The sequence below is a fragment of the Ovis aries genome, chromosome 7 (genome assembly GCF_016772045.2).
Source record: "Ovis aries strain OAR_USU_Benz2616 breed Rambouillet chromosome 7, ARS-UI_Ramb_v3.0, whole genome shotgun sequence".
Classification (NCBI taxonomy): domain Eukaryota; kingdom Metazoa; phylum Chordata; class Mammalia; order Artiodactyla; family Bovidae; genus Ovis; species Ovis aries.
In genome coordinates, this window is record NC_056060.1 from 34,028,023 (window position 1) to 34,046,889 (window position 18,867).

Below are 18,867 nucleotides of genomic sequence, written 5' to 3' on the forward strand. Positions count from 1 at the left end.
CTGCGACCCCATGAACTACAGCACGCCAGGCCTACCTGTCCATCACCAACTCACAGAGTCCACCTAAACCCATGCCCATTGAGTCGGTGATGCCATCCAACCATCTCATCCTCTGTCGTCCCCTTCTCCTCCTGCCCTCAGTCTTTCCCAGCATCGGGGTCTTTTCCAATGAATTAGCTCTTCGCATCAGGTGGCCAAAGTATTGGAGTTTGATCCTCAACATCAGTCTTTACAATGAACACCCAGGACTGATCTCCTTTAGGATGGACTGGTTGGATCTCCTTACAGTCCAAGGGACTCTCAAGAGTCTTCTCCAACACCACAGTTCAAAAGCATCAATTCTTTGGTGCTCAGCTTTCTTATAGTTCAACTCTCACATCCATACATGACCACTGAAAAAACCATAGCCTTGACTAGACAGACCTTTGTGGACAAAGTAATGTCTCTGCTTTTGAATATGCTATCTAGGTTGGTCATAACTTTCCTTCCAAGGAGTAAGCATCTTTTAATTTCATGGCTACAATCACTATCTGCAGTGATTACGGAGCCCAGAAAAATAAAGTCTTCCACTGTTTCCCCATCTATTTGCCATGAAGTGATGAGACTGGATGCCATGATCTTCGTTTTCTGAATGTTGAGCTTTAAGCCAACTTTTTCACTCTCCTCTTTCCCTTTCATCAAGAGCCTCTTTAGTTCTTCTTCACTTTCTGCCATAAGGGTGGTGTCATCTGCATATCTGAGGTTATTGATATTTCTCCTGGCAGTCTTGATTCCAGCTTGTGCTTCCTCCAGCCCAGCGTTTCTCATGATGTACTCTGCATAGAAGTTAAATAAGCAGGGTGACAATATACAGCCTTGACGTACTCCTTTTCCTATTTGGAACCAGTCTGTTGTTCCATGTCCAGTTCTTTAACTATTGCTTCCTGACCTGCATACAGATTTCTCAAGAGGCAGGTCAGGTGGTCTGTATTCCCATCTCTTTCAGAATTTTCCACAGTTTATTGTGATCCACACAGTCAAAGGCTTTGGCATAGTCAATAAAGCAGAAATAGATGTTTTCTGGAACTCTCTTGCTTTTTCCATGATCCAGCAGATGTTAGCAATTTGATCTCTGGTTCCTCTGCCTTTTCTAAAACCAGCTTGAACATCAGGAAGTTCACGGTTCACATATTGCTGAAGCCTGGCTTGGAGAATTTTGAGCATTACTTTACTAGCATGTGAGATGAGTGCAATTGTGCAGTTGTTTAAGCATTCTTTGGCATTGCCTTTCTTTGGGATTGCAATGAAAACTGATCTTTTCCAGTCCTGTGGCCACTGCTGAGTTTTCCAAATTTGCTGGCATATTGAGTGCAGCACTTTCACAGCATCATCTTTCAGGATTTGAAATAGCTCTACTGGAATTCCATCACCTCCACTAGCTTTGTTCGTAGTGATGCTTTCTAAGGCCCACTTGACTTCACATTCCAGGATGTCTGGCTCTAGGTGAGTTGATAACACCATCATGATTATCCGGGTCGTGAAGATCTTTTTTGTACAGTTCTTCTGTGTATTCTTGCCACCTCTTCTTAATATATTCTGCTCCCCACAAAAAACTCTGAAAGGTATATTTTATCCCTCTTTCCTTACCATTCCCCCACATCTAATGAATAAACCAACCTTGCCACCAAAAACTTTCATACATCTTTCATTTATCGCCAGTCCCATTATTGCCTCAGTCCAAAGCACAGTCTTTTAGCTGGACTACTGCAGTTAGACTTTCTGCCGACTTTCTGGCCTTCCCAAAATTCACTGTGTTCACAGCACATTATCATTTTTAGAAAGTCAGGTCATGTCCCTCCTTTATTTAAAATTCTCCCGGGTCTTTTCATTGTCTTAGAATGCAGTACAAATTCTTACAAACCCTACATGATTCGGCCCTCGCCTACCTTTCCAATCTCATCTTTTACTTTGCTCCCTATTTCTATGCTACAACCACGTTGGCCTTCTTTTGAGTCCTTGTACCAATGATCTGTTCCTCCGTTAGGGCCTTTATGCCATCTAGTCCCTTTCCTCAGATCTTTATATGACTGGCCTCTTGTTATCCAGGTTACAGCTTTATAATGTAACTGCCTTAGATGATCTCCCCTGATCACTGGTTTAGTAGCTCCTGACCTCCATTCCCCTACCCAGTAACACATTTCCACATCACCTAATTTTTAGTTTTAACACTGATTATCTTGTTAATTTCTGTGTGTTTGTTTTTGCCAAATTGAACATTAGCATCACATGACCAAGGACTTTGTATTATGTGCCACTAAAACCTAAATACCTTGTTGTGCTTGGCACATAATAGACTTCTGTTTTTTACTAAGTAAATAATAGAGACCGAGACCTCAAGTTGAGGGCTTTGCTCCATCTGTGTCATTCTTATCTGTAATATTGACTGTCCCAAAGACAAGCTTTGACAGGATAAATTGCTATGAGGAGTAATGCCTCAGCCAACTTTACTATTTCTAGCTGAGCTGCTGACCAGTGCAGAGAAGAGAGCAGAAATGCAGAAACAGATTGAAGAGATGGAGAAGAAGCTAAAAGAAATCCAAACTACTCAGCAAGAAAGATCGAATGAGCAGGTCATTTTCTCTTTTCAGTGCATAACAACTAATGCTTATTGAAACAAATTTAAACAATATGAAAATGTAGAAGGTAAAAGTCCTGCCAGTGCCCACTCTGTTTTTGGTAGTTTCTTAGCTACTAGTATAAGCAAAGTTGAGCAGAAAAGTAATTTTAACAGGTGACTTTAAATGGAATTTGTGGCATATAAGTGATACAATTTATTGACGTCTTAGTTATACTCTAAATCACTATTCTGTTACTTCTGACTTTAGTTTTTTATTCTAGTCATGTTCCATTAAAATGAGATTAGCTAAAGAAATTTAGTGTGTATTTGCTTGCCACTACTTAGTTAAGTACAGCAGTATCAGTTTATACTGGGAACATAAATTTGAGAACTTCTGTGGGACAGACATTCTATATGGTTAGTAAATATCTTGGGAAAGTGTAATATATATAGTAAAGCTAATTTTGGCACTAAAACTTGAAAATAGGTAGCATTTTCTAGATAAAAGGGGCATACTAATTTTGTTTATTGAATGCAAATAGCAAGAAGAGAAGATCTCTACAAAGGAGACAGCTGAACTGCGAATTGCTTCAGAGTCTCAGGAAATAACAGGAATGGCTCTGTCCAATTTTGTTTGCCCGGTAAACTCTTATGCCAGGTAGGACCACATTGGTGGAAGGAATGATGCTTATAGGAAGGAGGACTCTCTAGACTTGAAGTTTCCTTAACGTTTATAGTATTGAGACATGATTTTTGCAAGTCTTTATCATAACGTCAGCTTTGATGCTAATGAGGGAGGTCTAGGTACTGGCTTTTTTCCATTTAAAAAAGATAACGTATTTCTTATAACAACCAAATAATTTTTTAAGTGATAAAACCACTCATTTCTACCACCAAAAGATGACTAGCATTAACATTGCTTTATTTCTTCTTTATGTGTTGTTTTGGATTTGTTTATAAAAATGAAGGTTTATCATTTTGTAATCTGCTTATATTGTTAATGTAACTTGATGTCTGCTATCAAATATATTTCTGTAACAATTCTAATGATTGAAGGTTCTATCTTAAAGAATTTGGTTTAATGGTATTAGAATATTTTCTTTATCTTAGAATGAAGATTATATTTAATTTTTTAAAAAGCCTCTTGGACTTCTGAGAATTAAATAATTTGTTCCATGGGTAGTAAGCCACATATTTAAAAACAAGTTTCTTCACAGGGAAACATCACTTGCAGAAAACGTTTGGCAAGAACAACCTCATTCTAAAAGTAAGTTGTATTTGACAATCTCATGAAGACCTTACTGATAACAAATGCATTATGTAACAAGTATAAATAATTTTATTGATTGTAGTAAAAGGAGGTGAAAGAAAGCAAAGAGGGGAACTCAGGTTTATAATCTTTGAGTCATGGAATTCAATTTATTAGCATATGATTCAAGATAGGATAGACATTTGAAAGAATATTTTTGTAAAATAACTCATTTCTTAAAAGTATTTCATTTTAAATGTAATTTAAATTTATACTAACTATAAAATAATATTTCGCTTTAGTTAGTGCACTCTAGCTAAACATAGCAGTAGCACCCAGGAGCCAAGACTGGAAAGTGGTTTTTTGATGGAAAGAGAGGGGAAAAAACTTAAAATTAAAGCTATTTTATATTCAAATTTGGTCTTTTTGGAAACGTGTTAAAAGTGGTAGAAACATGAATATCCACCTAGTAGTTTAAAAAATTCAGTAGAATCTGATTAAACCTTTAAGTCTAACCATCAGTGTATAGGAAATGTAAGGCATAGAAGAACATTTGAAGCAAGAATATAATTGGCCAAAAATCCAGCATTATGGGGTAAACAACCCAGTTTCTAAAACAAAAAATTAATAGTAAAAACAAAAACCCTATAAAATAAAAGCAATTTAAGAGGCAATTTCAACTGGTCACAGTGTTTGAATCTACTTTACATTCCTAATTCAAACTTTCTAAAAAGTTTTGGTAAAATGTGATACTTCTGACTGGATGTGTGAATTCAGAAATGGTTAATTCTGTAGATATGATCATGTTTTGAGATTATGCTTTTTAAAAAGATGCTATCTCTAAGAAATGTGTACTGAAATATTTACATATGCGATGATATGGTGTTTTGTATTTGCTTCAAAAATAATTCAGAGTTGGGTTAGATTTGGGGAGTAGTGATGGGGAATAAAGATGAAACAAGATCATCCATGTTTAGATCACTTTTATTAAATGATCTTTACTTTTGTAGTTTGGAAATTATTTATTATAAAAGATAAAACTGTTTTTCTGCTTTCAAACAGCAAAAATGTTAATTGACCTAACTGTCGAAGAGTAGGGCATTTACTCTAAAAGAGTGTAAATTTAGTCTCTCTTTCTATAGGTTCCAGTGTACCTTTCTCCATTTTTGATGAATCTCTTCTTTCAGAAAAAAAGCCTGTCAGGTTTGAGGGTTTTTTTAATTTGTTTTGTTCCAACAATGAAAAGTTTTCTATTATTATAAATAAGGGTGAAATAGGAGGTTACTGTTATCTGTGTTAAAAGAAGAATTGCTAAGTGGGATATGTCTTTTTCTAGTCCTGCTGCAGCTCCCTCACGGGTTCTAGCCCAGCGAAGACCTCTTGCAATTCTCAAAACTTCAGAAAGCATCACCTCAAATGAGGATGTATCTCCAGATGTTTGTGTAAGAAACAGTATCCCTAAGTTTATATAAATGGGCTAGTGTATAGTTTCATTCATTTCTCATGGAAGTTTAAAGTGAAAATCATTGGCTTGAAATAAGCACATGAAAAGATGCTCAACACTATTATCAGAGAATGGAAATCAAAATCATGGTGAAATACTATACACATCCACTTGGATGGCTATAATCAAAGAGACAAAATAACAGCTGTTGGTGAGGTTGTGAAGTAACTAGAACCCTCATACGTTACTGATGAGGATGTACAGTGGTACAACCTGTTTGGAAAACAATCTGGCAATTCCTCAAAATGTTGACAATAGGGTTACCATATGATCCAGCAGTTCCCTCCTAGGTAAATATATCCAAAAGAATTTTTTAGTTAATTTATTTTCAATTGAAGGATAACCAAAAGAATTTAAAACTTATCATTACACAAAAACTACATAAATGTTCATAGCAGCATTGTTCGTAAGAGCCAATAACAGGAAACAACCAAACATTCATCACCTGATGCTTGGATAAACAACATGTGTATCTGTAAAGTGGAATAGTGTTCAGCCATAAGAAGGAATGGAATATTGACATACCCTACAACATGGGTGACTCTTTAAAACACTTGCCTAAAATGAAAGCACACCTAAAAGAACACAAATTGTATTATTCCTTTCATGTGAAATAAACAGAAGTCTTCTCATAAAGGCAGAAAATAGATTAGGATTTCTGTGGGATTAGGGATAGAGTGGGTTGGAAAGTGACCACAAATTGATATAGTGTGTCTTTTTAAGGTGATGAAAATGTTCTGAAGTTAGATAGTGGTGATGATTGCAAAGCCTTATGAATGTGTGATACTAAAAACCACTGAAATGCACATTATAAGAGTGTATTTTTTGGTATATTAATTATATCTCAATTTTTTTTTAAGTAGGGAAAAATCACTGTCTTCAAAGCCCAGGATCTTTTTTCCTTATAAAAAAAATTTTGTAGCAATGAAAGTTATGTGAACCAACCTTTTTTTTTGTAGTAATGTTCTGTTTTAACCACTGTGGACTAGTGACCCTGCACACATTCAAGTCAAAGTAAATAAACTTTATCAATGACATTTTATTGAAGTTTTAAACCAGCATCTGGAAATTTGTCTTAATATTTAAAGAGAACTGAGTATGTTTAATCTAAAGCTTATAAGGGGAGACATGATCAGTATCTATAGTGATTTAAAACAGTGTTAAATCAGTGTATTCCAATGAATCAAACATGTTTTTCTTTTTTACTTATTTATTGAGGTATATCTTATATCCATGGACCTCCCTCAGTAGCTCAGCTGGTATAAAGAATCAGCCTGCAATGCAGGAGACCCAGGTTTGATCCCTAGGTTGGGAAGATCCCCTGGAGAAGGAAATGGCAACTCACTCCAGTATGCTTGCCTGAGAATCCCATGGACAGAGGAGCCTGGCAGGCTACAGTCCATGGAGTCACAAGAGTTGGACACGACTTAGCAGCTAAAGAGAGAGAGCTCTTATATAGATACATTGCACAAATATTAATTGTACAGCTAGGTAAAATTTTAAATATGTGAATATCCATGCAGCCTTCACATATATCAAGATACAGAAAATTTGTAGCAACCCAGAAGAACCTTGGGAGCCATGTATGACTGAAGGTGCTGAGGCCCCATTCCAACTGGAATTTCAATTGCAATTCCAGTTGGAATTCCCGGAGATAAAATCCAAGCATGTATTTTTGTCTGTTTTAAATACTTGCCCAGGTAATTCTAATGTAGGTAATAGAGATGATGATGTAGAAGAGTAATTTTTACATACTGGATTCTGGAGAATACCACCAGAGAATAAGGCTGGATTTGGAGGTAGTGGTTCTAGGTTCAGATGTTCAAGGATGGACCAAATTATTAAGAGGATATCTTAGGTTTTTTTGTCTTAAACCTTTTACTTGAATTTTGTTAATAGGTACCTACCAGCATTTTTTTCCCTAAAAAAGAAAATCATATTTAAAGTGTCTAACAGGGCCATAAATAGTATTTGCATAAATGTATCCATAGACTACAGACATCTATTTTACTCCAATCTTACGATTCTTCAGTTTCATCTATTCTTTCTTCTAGATGTATCTCTCACCTCTACTTAATTATGTTGAGCCAGAAATTCAGAGTATATGTCATATTGGTAATGATCTAGAAAGTTAATATCTAGTATCAAAGAGGGTTAAATGAAATAGGCACTTTTGTGTATTCAGGTAAATGTATAAAGTGGTACAATATTTCTGAGGGAAGTTGGGCAGTATGAATAAATACCCTTAATGTCCATTACCTTTTTGACCTGATAGCTCTATTTTTATGAACTATTCCTGAGAAAACTAACATATTCCTAAAGATTTAAAATCTATAAGAATATTTAAAATAGTTCCATGATAGTAAAATACAGGGAATAGCCTAAAACAGTTGGTCAACTTCTGATAGACCCACAGTGTTACCAACATGTTTTTAAAGAATTTTTAATAGCACAGAAAATAAACTAAAAAATATAATAACGAATAATATGGACTAGCATATATGCTGTAATTTCACTTGTTTTAAAACCTCTTTTTAAAATGCATAAAATATGCTTGTGCATGTATCCTACCAGACGTATGTGGTCATAGCAGTTGTCTTTGGATAGTGATAACGGGACTTCCCAGGTGGCGCGAGCGGTAAAGAACCTGTCTGCCAGTTCAGGAGATATGAGACGCAGGTTTGACCCCTGGGTCCAGACCCCCCTGGAGGAGGGCATGGCAACCCACTCCAGTATTCTTGCCTGGTAAATCCCAGGGACAGAGAAGCCTGGTGGGCTACAGTTCATAGGGTCGCAAAGAGTCAACACAGCTGAAGTGGCTTAGCACGCACACACCAGTAGTAACTGCAGTGGAGAAGTGGGAGGATCAAGTGTGGGAGGGAGACTTTTTTACTACAGATTCTTTTAAACTAGTTGACTTTTTAAAACTATACACTTGTATTACTTTTTAAAACAAAGGCATATTTTAAGTGTTTTCCATTATTTTATACTTTTTTCCCCATATTTTCTATCATCATGAATTGTTGTTTAGTCGCTAATTCATGTCTGACTGTTTGTGACTCCATGGACTGTAGCCCACCAGGCGCCTCTGTCCATGAGCTTTTCCTGGCAAGAATACTGGAGTGGATTGCCATTTCTTTTTCCAGGGGATCTTTCTGGCCCAGGGATTGAACCAATGTTTCCTGCATTGGCAGGCGGATTCCTTACCATTGAGCCACCAGGGAAGCCCATGATCATGAGTTACCTTTAAGAAATAAAATAAAATATTTAATTATTTGTCATAGAATAAGACCTAAAAGCTAGGAGAATAGTCGATTACCAGAATGTATTCTAGGCCAAAGCCAGAAGAAAAATGGTATTGGTTCTTTGGTTCCTAGGTGAAATTGATTGAGGAGAAAACATTGTCCAGTATTTTTCCTTTGTGTGGAGAATCTTCACAGTGTATTTTCGATGAAATATAGTTTGCTGTTTTCATAATACAGAACCTTTTTCCTCAGATGTAAAAATGTACTTTTAAAAATTGTCTTTCTCTAGAGATTCTGTGTTAAAAATCACTTATCTAATGTCTCTTTCAGTAAAAAAGATAGGCCATTCATATGCTCATTGAAATGTTTCAGCTAAATTTTATGTGGTTTTTATTTCAGGATGAATTTACAGGAATTGAGCCCTTGAGTGAGGATGCTATTATCACAGGTTTCAGGAATGTAACTATTTGTCCTAACCCAGAAGACACTTGTGACTTCGCTAGAGCAGCTCATTTTGCATCCACTCCTTTTCATGAAATAATATCCTTGAAGGATCTCCCTTCTGATCCTGAGAGACTGTTGCAGGAAGAGGATCTAGATATGAAGACCTCTGAGGACCAGCAAACTGCTTGTGGCACTATCTACAATCCACCTCTCAGCGTCAAGAAGCTGAGGTGAGTGGTAATTGTAGGTTGCACAAACCAAACTGTTTGAGGGCTCTTACTCTGTGTGTGCTTGTCAATTATAGCCATCAATTATCAAGCTTTTACTACCTGCCGAGTACTGTGCTAAGTGCTTTACGTGACAATTAAGCTCCTTCAGATAAAATGTTAATGGGATTTAGTAATTTATTTGAATATGAGGGTTAGAAGTAAATTTTTCAAAATATTTATTTATTGATTTATTTAGCTGCTCCAGGTCTTCGTTGCATCACGTAGGATCTTCCGTCTTTGTTGCAGCATATGGGATCTGTAGTTGCAGCAGGCAGGATCTTTTAGCTGTGGCATGAGAACTCTTAGTTGCAGCATGTGGGACCTAGTTCCCTGACCAGGGATCAAACCCAGGCCCCCTACATTGGAACCATGGAATCTTAGCCTCTAGACCACCAGGGAGGTCCCATGGAAGAAGTAACTGGGTTTGATTATGGTATCTTTGAGAAAACTCTAAAAGGGTACCTGAGTGGTAGAGAAGAGGCATATATTTTTCCTTTAATATTGAGTTTAAAATAATGATAGAGTAGCTTGATGCTAATTTTAAATAGGCTGTCAGAGATATACTTTTCAAAAGTATCTTGTGATAGAGAGAGAGAAATGAAGACAGTAATAGCGGGAATGGCATCGAGAGCCAGGGACTAATAAGCCTTGTGATCTATCCATACTTAAAAGTCACCTAATTTAAACGAATTCCAGTTTTAGGAATATTCCTTAATTTGCCAGTTTGTGCTTTTAAAGCTGTATTTTCAAACTTTCCCCCTAACAAACTTTTCTCAGTTTCTAGCCCATAGTCACCTTGATTAGTTTCCTGTTTTCTTTCTTGGCCTTTGCTTATTGAAGAGTTAAAAAGTCCAAAGAAGAGATAAAGAGGAAGAAAGCTAGTGTCTTAATCAGTTTTTCTCGGTCTAGTTTAGAATAGATGTAGAATAAGGCATTTGCTATAGATTAGGTTGTTGTTTAGTTGCTAAGTTGTGTCCAGCTCTCTGGCAATCCCATGGACTCTAGCCCTCCAGGCACCTCTGTCCATAGGATTTCCCTGGCAAAAATACTGGAATGGGTTGCCATTTCCTTCTCCATGATAGGTTAGGTTGATAAAGCACAAATTTAATAGTTGGCATTGCTCATCAACCAAAGTAGATAAAGTTACCTAGATTCTGATTATGAATCTTTTTTTTTTTTTTCCCCAGGAAAATAATAGACTTTAAAGTGAGATTTGAATAGTGGATACTTTTTTTTTTTTTACTTTTGTTTACATTTTTTGTGGCATTTATTCCCAGGCCAAAAGTTTTTGTTTCTTTGGTTTCTTCTAGGGTATCGTTTTCTTCTATGCAACCTCCTTTTCTGGTTTAGGACCGATTTGTTCTTTTTCAGTGAGAATTGATCATCTCAGTGTGGCAAGGAGAGCTCATATATGGGTTGATCTGACCATGAACTCTCTCAAGTCCTGTGCCACATCTTGAGGACCTTGTTCACCTGGAATGTGCTCAGTAACTAGAGAATCTATATCTAAGCCCTTAGGTTCAGAATTACTCTCTGCATTTTTGAGCATGTGCAGTAAAAATTCAGCACTCTTTTTGGGCCACTGACCCTGCATCCAGCCCCACTGTTTAGCCTGTGCCCACATTACCAACTCTACCATTATAATGACAGAATGGTACACGCTGCTTCTTTAAGGTGACACCCTTTAGACACTTGGCTGCTTTCGGATATGCATACCCTTAATGGCCTGGACAGTTTCACGAATGTTCTTAAAGTGAACTCGAAGATTTGAGCCTCTTGATTTACATGATTTTGTGGGGTTTTCTGGGTCAAATGAATAGCACACAATTTTTAGAGGTCACCTCAGGCCACTTAGGCTTCCCAGGTGGCCCAGTGGTAAAGAATCTGCCTGCCAGTGCAAGAGACCCAAGAGACTTGGGTTTGATCCCTGGGTCAGGAAGATTCCCTGGAATAGGAAATGGCAACCCACTGCAGTAGTCTTGCCTGGAAAATTCCATAGACTGAGGAGCCTGGCGGGATACAGAGGTCGCAAAGAATTGAACTTGACTTAGCATGCATGCAGGTCACTTACTAGAAAAGAGCAAATAAAATTAGAACAAAGATAAGTTGATATAAATTATCCATTTGAAGACTGATTCATTTGTGGTTCTTTCAGCCCAATTATTGAAGACAGCCGTGAAGCCACACACTCCTCTGGGTTCTCTGGATCTTCTGCCTCAGTTACAAGCACCTCCTCCATCAAAAGTCTTCAAATTCCTGAGAAACTGGAGCTCACTAGTGATGCTGCAGGTAGGTTCATATATACCATTTGTGAGGAAATATCTACATCTGTATCCAGTGAGCACTTTTTATCAGAGCAAACTGAGGCATATGTATTTCTTCTCTGGAGAAGTTGCCATAAATTGTGAAATCACTAGACTAAATGACTATAAACTGAATTCAGTATCATAAAGACCTGAGATAGATGAGTGTTGTTAGATTAACAGTTTTGATCATGCAGTCTTGGGGGGAGTTTTGCCCTCCTTTGTTAAAATACCCATTTTGGTTTTAGGGTAATTTTTTTTTTCAACTTTTTTTACCCAGACAGCCCTACTCAGTCACCCTGGTGTTCACAGTATCGCAGACAACTGGTAAAATCGCTACCAGAGCTGAGTGTCTCTACAGAGTTTTTTGTAGAAGATAGACCAATGCCTAATTTGGAAATAGAGAAGGAAATTGAATTAGGTAAGTATCATTGAATGCATGGCCTTTTGTGTGTGACAGTATATAAATAAGTGACTATTAATACTTGAACTTGATGCTTAAGCACAATCAATATTTCTAGAACGTAAGAAACAGCATTATAGAAGTTGACACATTCATAAGTTTATGTCCCAGTAACAATAGGAATTCTGTCTTCCCCTCTTTCAATTTTTCCCCCTTTTCAATTTTTAACAAATGATTTTGAAAAGTGTTTTAGATGCTACTAACTGTCAAATATAAAGTTCCTTTAGCCCTTAAACCAGGAAATAAAACCTAGGGGGCTGTCCATATTCATAGTGATTTTTAAATGGAATCAAACCTTCTCAACAGATAATGAGGAATATTGCATTAGACAAGAATACCTGGTATGTGAAGATTACAAGTTATTCTGGGTGACACCAAGAAACACTGCCGAGTTAAGCATAATAAAGGTAGGACTGATTCTTTGTCATTTCATTTACTTCATAACTAACATCAGTTGAAGCAGTAATTGTGATTCCATGGCACCATCAAATCCCTCTGATAGTCTAGGAGCTGCCTTATATGAGTCAGTGATGCATCAAGAAATCGCTCACCATTATATGCCAAGGGCTGATGTGAAAAATGACAAGGTATTGTGTAAATCTCTTAAATACAACATGTTCAAACATGTTAGGTATTCTATCAGTTTTATCTTCTTGAGGACATCTTCTGAAATTTCCTGGCTTCCTTCAATCTGGAAGGAACACACACACACACACACAATATTACTTTGAAATTTCCATTCACCATCATCCCAGGGATTCATATTACCTCTTCTTTATATTGACTGCCTAGTTACCTTGGATCCCTGTTTTTTTCCTTCTTTCTTGATTTAACTTAGGCACTTGATGGCCTTTCAACCTGGAAACTTCTTTAGTTCTGAGAAATTATCTTCAAAGAAAAAATTATTTCTCCTCTCAGTCTTTGCTGTTCTTGTATCCTAGAATTCCTTTTGTTGGGATTAGGGTTTCCTGAACAGATTTCTTTAAAAATCTTACCTTTTTTTCTGCTGTTTTCTCTTTATATTTTTGCTTTATTTTCTGGAATGTTTTATCAACTTTATTTTCAGCCTTTTTACTGGGTTTTTCATTTCTTTTATCATGTATTAAATTTGTAAACTTTCTTTTTTATACTCAAATTTTTTCATCTTCATAGAATTCTTTCTTCATTTCAAAGATGAACTATTCCTTACCTCTCTGACTATATTAACAGTGCTTTAATTTTGCTTTCTCCCTGCTTCATCTATTTTCTTTTGTCTGTTTTGATCTCCATCTTTCATATTTGAGGCTTTCTTCAAGTCTTTGGTTCTCTCTTCATATTTAAGTATGGGTCTCTAGAAAACCAGTTAAAACTATGTATATTGACAGCTGTAGGCCTCACTGTACAATGATCTCATTTGACCTTGATATTGGAAAAAACCCCAGTCTTTAGGTCTTTTCTCTTGAGCTTATCAGATACCTCAGAGAAAAGTTCTGGTTTCTTACCTAAGGTATATAATCCTGGCTGCTAGTCTCCTAAAAGCTTCGTGGGGAAATTAGTCTGGAAAGTAGAAGGGCAGGAAGGTACATCTTAACATTTGACATATAATAAACTTTTTCTTCTTTTCCTTATGGCATTCCCACCCTCAACAGTGCGTAAGTGTCCTTAAGTCTAGAGCCCTTCTGTTCTCTAGGGAACAGCCCTTATATTCTCTAGGGAAAAAAGTGGTCTTCAAGAATGAAAGAGAGGCAGTTGTTAGGCTGGGCTACAGGAGCCGGAGGGGTAGTCTGGGGTCTAACTTTCTCTTTAACAGAGTTCAACCCCTCCAGTTTTAGCTCCACATTGACCCTTACCTCTGTAGATAATTAGTGCTACCAGTTTTATATTACAGAAAGATGGGCTTGTGATACAAATTTGGTTGCTGTCAGCCTTCTCTACTGCTAGAATCAGCTTTCTTGGGTCTGTTAAGTGGATTGTTACCTCTTAATATTCTGTTTCCAGCTCCCAGAATATCCTACTGCTCTGTTCTTTCCTAAAGGTTTATGCCTTTTCAAATATCCCTCTTCTATTATTATTTCTGTCAGGATATCAGAAGGACTGGAGGGAATGTTTTCAGTCTGCCAACCATTACCATAGATTCTAATGGCTTTTATTTTTAAAATATATTTTCTTACAGGTATCTTTTCAACCTGTCCCGTGGGACTTTTATATCAACTTCAAGTTAAAGGAACGTTTAAATGAGGAGTGTGATAATTTGTGTAGCTGTTATCAATACCAAGATGGCTGTATCGTTTGGCATCAATATATAAACTGCTTCACCCTTCAGGTTTGCAATAATATGAAAACATACCATTTAAAATCCTTAAGTAGAGAGATTTGTATGACACTTGGCAAAGGAATTTAGTACACAATTCCTATTAATCTTCTAGAAATAGATTAATTAATTTATTTTCCGAAGTTATTTTGACCAAGAACACATTTTAACTCTTTATTATGTCAATTTTCAAACATATAAAATGAGGCAGAATTGTGTAATGACCCGGTCATTTATGATCATCACCAGCTCATGGCCACTTTTGTTTTAAATTCCTGGTCTGATAATTCCAATATCCCTGCCATGTCTGGCTTTGATGATTGTTAAAACTGTGTTTTTTGCCTCTTAGTATGCCTTGTAATTTTTTCTTGATAGCCAGACATGATGTACTAGATAAAAGAAATTGCCCTTTAGTAATGTGATGATAACGTACGTGTGAGGGGAAGGAAAGTGTCGTACAGTGCTATTATTTATCATCTTTTGTAATGCACGTATGCCTTTGGACTGTGAACTTCACAACTTTCTGTTTCCTAAATTGCCCCCCATACCTCCCACCTGCCCAGCTTAGGTGGGACAAAATAGCTGGAGTGGGCTGGAATTGGGTATTTCATTTATCCAGGGTCAAGTAGACTCTGATAATATCCCAGTATGTTAGGCTCTGGTTAACTAGTTTCCCCTGAAGGCAGGCCTTATTAAAAAGAACAGAGTGCTCTGGCCTGTTTCAAATGTTTCTTTTTCCCCTCCCCCTGCTGGAAACAGTAGGGGGATTTTTCTACAATATTTACTGTGAAAACCTGATCTCCTAGAGGTAAAATTCACAAAAATGTGGGTGCTTCCCCTATACTTACAGATACTAGAAGAGTTGTTGATTTTTTAGTTTGTTCAGCTTTTTACATGTTCGAACAGAGTAGCAACTTCCAAGTTCCCTACATGAGGAATGGAAACCAGAGTCTATTTTTGCCATTCTTGTTTTATCTGTACTACCCCTCTGGATTATTTTTAGTACCCATACACATATATCTCTTTTTTGACCATGCTGCAAGGCTTGTGGGAATCTCAGTTCCCCAGCTAGGGACTGAACCAGGACCCTTGGGAGTGAAAGCCTGGAATCGTAACCGCTTAGGCCACCAGAGAACTCCCTACAATATGTGATTTTATTCTTTGGACTAGTCTTAAGACAATTTTATGGCTTTTTTTTTTTTTTTTTGAGATTATTTCTCCTATCATTTTTATTTTATTTTTTTTAATGTCTCTGAAATTATTTCATTTCTCATCTCTTTTTTTAAATTGAAGTATAGTTGATATACAATGTTATATTAGTTTCAGGTATACAACATAATGATGATTTTGCTGCAATTGTGATGGTAATATGAATTCTCCAAAATTGTTGGCATGAGGATAATTTTAAACTACCATTTATATAGAGATCCTACTATGGGCCAGCCTCACCCTGTATGAACAGTCTTACTGGAGAGCAGCATTGTTAAAAATGGGACAAAAACCAACCTACAAAGGAGCCCACATTCTAACAGAGAACCAGGAAGAGTACAGAGCAGCAGTAAGCAAGGTATTGACTATGTCACCCCAATTTAAATAATTTTCTGTCCTTCTATTTCCAGGATCTTCTTCAACACAGTGAATTTATTACCCATGAAATGACAGTATTGATTATTTATAACCTTTTGACAATGGTGGAGAAACTACACAGAGCAGAAATAGTCCATGGTGACTTGAGTCCAAGGAGCCTGATTCTTAGAAACAGGTTGGTCCTTTTCATTCTCTTATAATTCTATCAGCTTTGGCTTAAAACATGGGTAGTTTCCATTTTCTCTTGCCTTTTGATAAATACTATATTAAAGAATACTGTATGTTAAGAGGATATTTGCTTCCTAAAAGTCAGTAGTCACTGAGAATAGTTTAAAAGTATTCAAAGGAAAAAAAAACACACACACATTGAGGAAATAATCCAGAAAAAACGATATCACTCTGTTGTGATGATTCCTGTTTAGAGAGATGTAAAAGATAAATACTTGTGGAGTGTGAAGTGGGCTGTCTAGTGTTCCTTTGTGTGGGGCCAGTGCAGTACTAGGTAGATTGCTAGCAAAGCTGAGGCACTGCTCAGTTTCAAAGACCAAAGTTTAAATCATACCAAGCTGAGGTAATTGCTGAGAGGAGTAAGTAAAACCAGAGTGCGAATGCAAACCATGCCAAGAAAAGGGGCTTAGTGTTGAAATCCAGTGTAGCCATCAAGTTCAAGGAAGGAAATTTCAGAGCAGGAAATAAGAGATGAAACCCAGATACTCAGTTAAGAAAATATAGAAAACATTGAGGCATAAACAAGGCAAAAATGGTCAACAATTTTTGTTTTATGGAAAGGACTAGAAGACCAGCACGCCCTTCTAGTGATCATTGATCTCATGATGTTTGAGTAAGCAGTGTAGTTTAAAGATGCTTTTTCTGTCCCAAGCTTGTGACTTGGGTAAGCAGTTAATTTTCTCTTTGAGGTCTTTGGTGAACACTAAAAGCTGGAATCATTCTCTACATTTCTCCTGACTACTTATTCTGTTAGAAGAAACTGAATTAGACTCCAGATCATAGTTGGCATGGAAATTAAATAAAAGAATCTCCAATGTATTCCTGCAATCATAACCAAAAGAACTAGAGCTTCCTACCTTCTTTCCTGAGATGGTGGAGTCTTAAAGGCTTCCCCAAGCATAATACAGCAGCATTTCTCATCCAGAGTACCACAGGTACTTAGTGCGAGTCTGGTCCAAGCATTTCAGGATTTTTATATCTATTCCCCTATAATTACCTCCCACCCAATTAAATACAAGTTACAGTCAACCAGTCATTGTGATCACCAAAAATCTCCCCATATGTTTCTAAATGTGAAAAACCCTGGTACAGTTTTTATTTTGATTCTGTTTCACAGCACTGAAATTTCAGAGGGATAGTACTAGAGTTCACAGGGCTTTTCTCAGGAATTGTAGGCAAAGAGATTTTCTAAGCCTTTTTAGGATTGGGCATTTGTATTCTGTATATTTAGATATCCTCTCAGTCCCCCGAGGACTCTAGAAAACCACATAGTGTTCAAGGGACATTGCCTTTTAATATGTCACAACTTTTCAAATTTGATAGGAAATGTTGTATAGATTCACAAGGAATTGAAAGAGCCTTTTGAAGTCACTTAATGCAGTTTCTACATTGTGTGTGGGTAAAATGAGATCCAAGAAAGTGGAATGTCTTGCCCAGGGTAACAGTGAATGGAAGATTAGAGAGTTAGGAGACCTTTCTGCTTTTCATTATTCTAAGAAACATTTTCCTACCTCTCCCAAGTTTTGAAAATATTTGGGGATTACAGTTTTATGGCCAAAACAAAATTGTAAAGAAAAATGGGAACAGTTGTAAATTTTAAAGTAAAATAGATAAGCTGGTGCTGTGGAGGTATATGTGATAGGATTAATCAAAGCCTCTATTTAGAAATATAGGACCTGCCATTGATATCAATCAGGAACTGAGAAAGCAGAGAAAGAAAAGGAACACATAAAAAATAATCCATGTTTTCCTCATATAAATAATTCCTATATCTCTTTGGAGAACAGCTTTATTACATGGAATAGGTAATTCCAAGGAAAATCAGTAGTGATTTAGTGCTATGAAGTTGTGTGTGTGTGTGTATTTTTTAAGGAAATAAGGGTTGGAATTACAGATAAGTATAAGATAGAGTATGGTATTAGTTTACTGTAAACAGGATAGTTTACAGTATTTTGTAAAGGTGTCACTTTACCAAAAAACAGTCTTATGTTGTTTTTGATTAAATTCAATGAAGGAGTCTGAATGACATTCAGAAAGCCTAATCTATAATAGTAAACAAGAAAGGCTATGCCACCTATAAAAGCTTAATTTCCTCCATCGTAATCCTTGGTAGTGTATGAATTATTGCTATTATATATGTTAATATCTATAGTACAAGGCCCAGGCCTGCATTCTGCTTCTGGTACTTAGTTTATATAATATGAAAACTCGGGAAGTGTTCTGTTGTGACCATGCTCTTTGGCTTCTATAGCTTAGGCCAGTAAACCACTCTTGACATTCCCCAGTTGGGTGGATACAGGCACTTCTCTTACAGGTGCATTTTCACAACTAACCACTTGAGGGAGCTATTGGCATAGCTAAAGCACACCTGCAGTACCTCCTCTTTTTCTTTGCTTTTTTTTTTTTAAAAGACCAGCTATGCAGCTTCTTTCGTGGCCTGTTTTTTTAATCTCCTTCTCTTAAATTTGGGCTTAGAATCCACGATCCCTATGATTTTAATAAGAACAATCAAGCTTTGAAGATAGTGGACTTCTCCTACAGTGTTGACCTTAGGGCACAGCTAGACGTTTTTAACCTCAGTGGCTTTCGGACTGTACAGACCCTGGAAGGACAAAAGATCCTGGCTAACTGTTCTTCTGCCTACCAGGTAAGTGTAAAATAAGCCAGAGCAAATATGGAGAGGGTTTCT

General features: G+C 36.8%; 1 protein-coding gene across 3 annotated transcripts in view; it reads left to right on the forward strand.

Moving 5' to 3' along the window:
* The window catches only part of BUB1B (BUB1 mitotic checkpoint serine/threonine kinase B), a 56,936-nt gene that overhangs the window by 35,257 nt on the left and 2,812 nt on the right, over positions 1-18,867 (forward strand). For 2 of the 3 annotated variants that reach the window (XM_042252264.1, XM_042252263.1), the window contains 12 exons: positions 2,497-2,609; positions 3,139-3,254; positions 3,814-3,863; positions 4,973-5,048; positions 5,182-5,287; positions 8,994-9,268; positions 11,463-11,596; positions 11,891-12,031; positions 12,380-12,480; positions 14,226-14,375; positions 15,983-16,125; positions 18,654-18,825. In XM_042252264.1, the coding sequence (XP_042108198.1) occupies positions 2,497-2,609; positions 3,139-3,254; positions 3,814-3,863; positions 4,973-5,048; positions 5,182-5,287; positions 8,994-9,268; positions 11,463-11,596; positions 11,891-12,031; positions 12,380-12,480; positions 14,226-14,375; positions 15,983-16,125; positions 18,654-18,825 (1,577 nt within the window). The remainder of the gene's footprint in view (positions 1-2,496; positions 2,610-3,138; positions 3,255-3,813; positions 3,864-4,972; positions 5,049-5,181; positions 5,288-8,993; positions 9,269-11,462; positions 11,597-11,890; positions 12,032-12,379; positions 12,481-14,225; positions 14,376-15,982; positions 16,126-18,653; positions 18,826-18,867) is intronic. The other variant, XM_004010443.5, reaches the window with a different exon arrangement.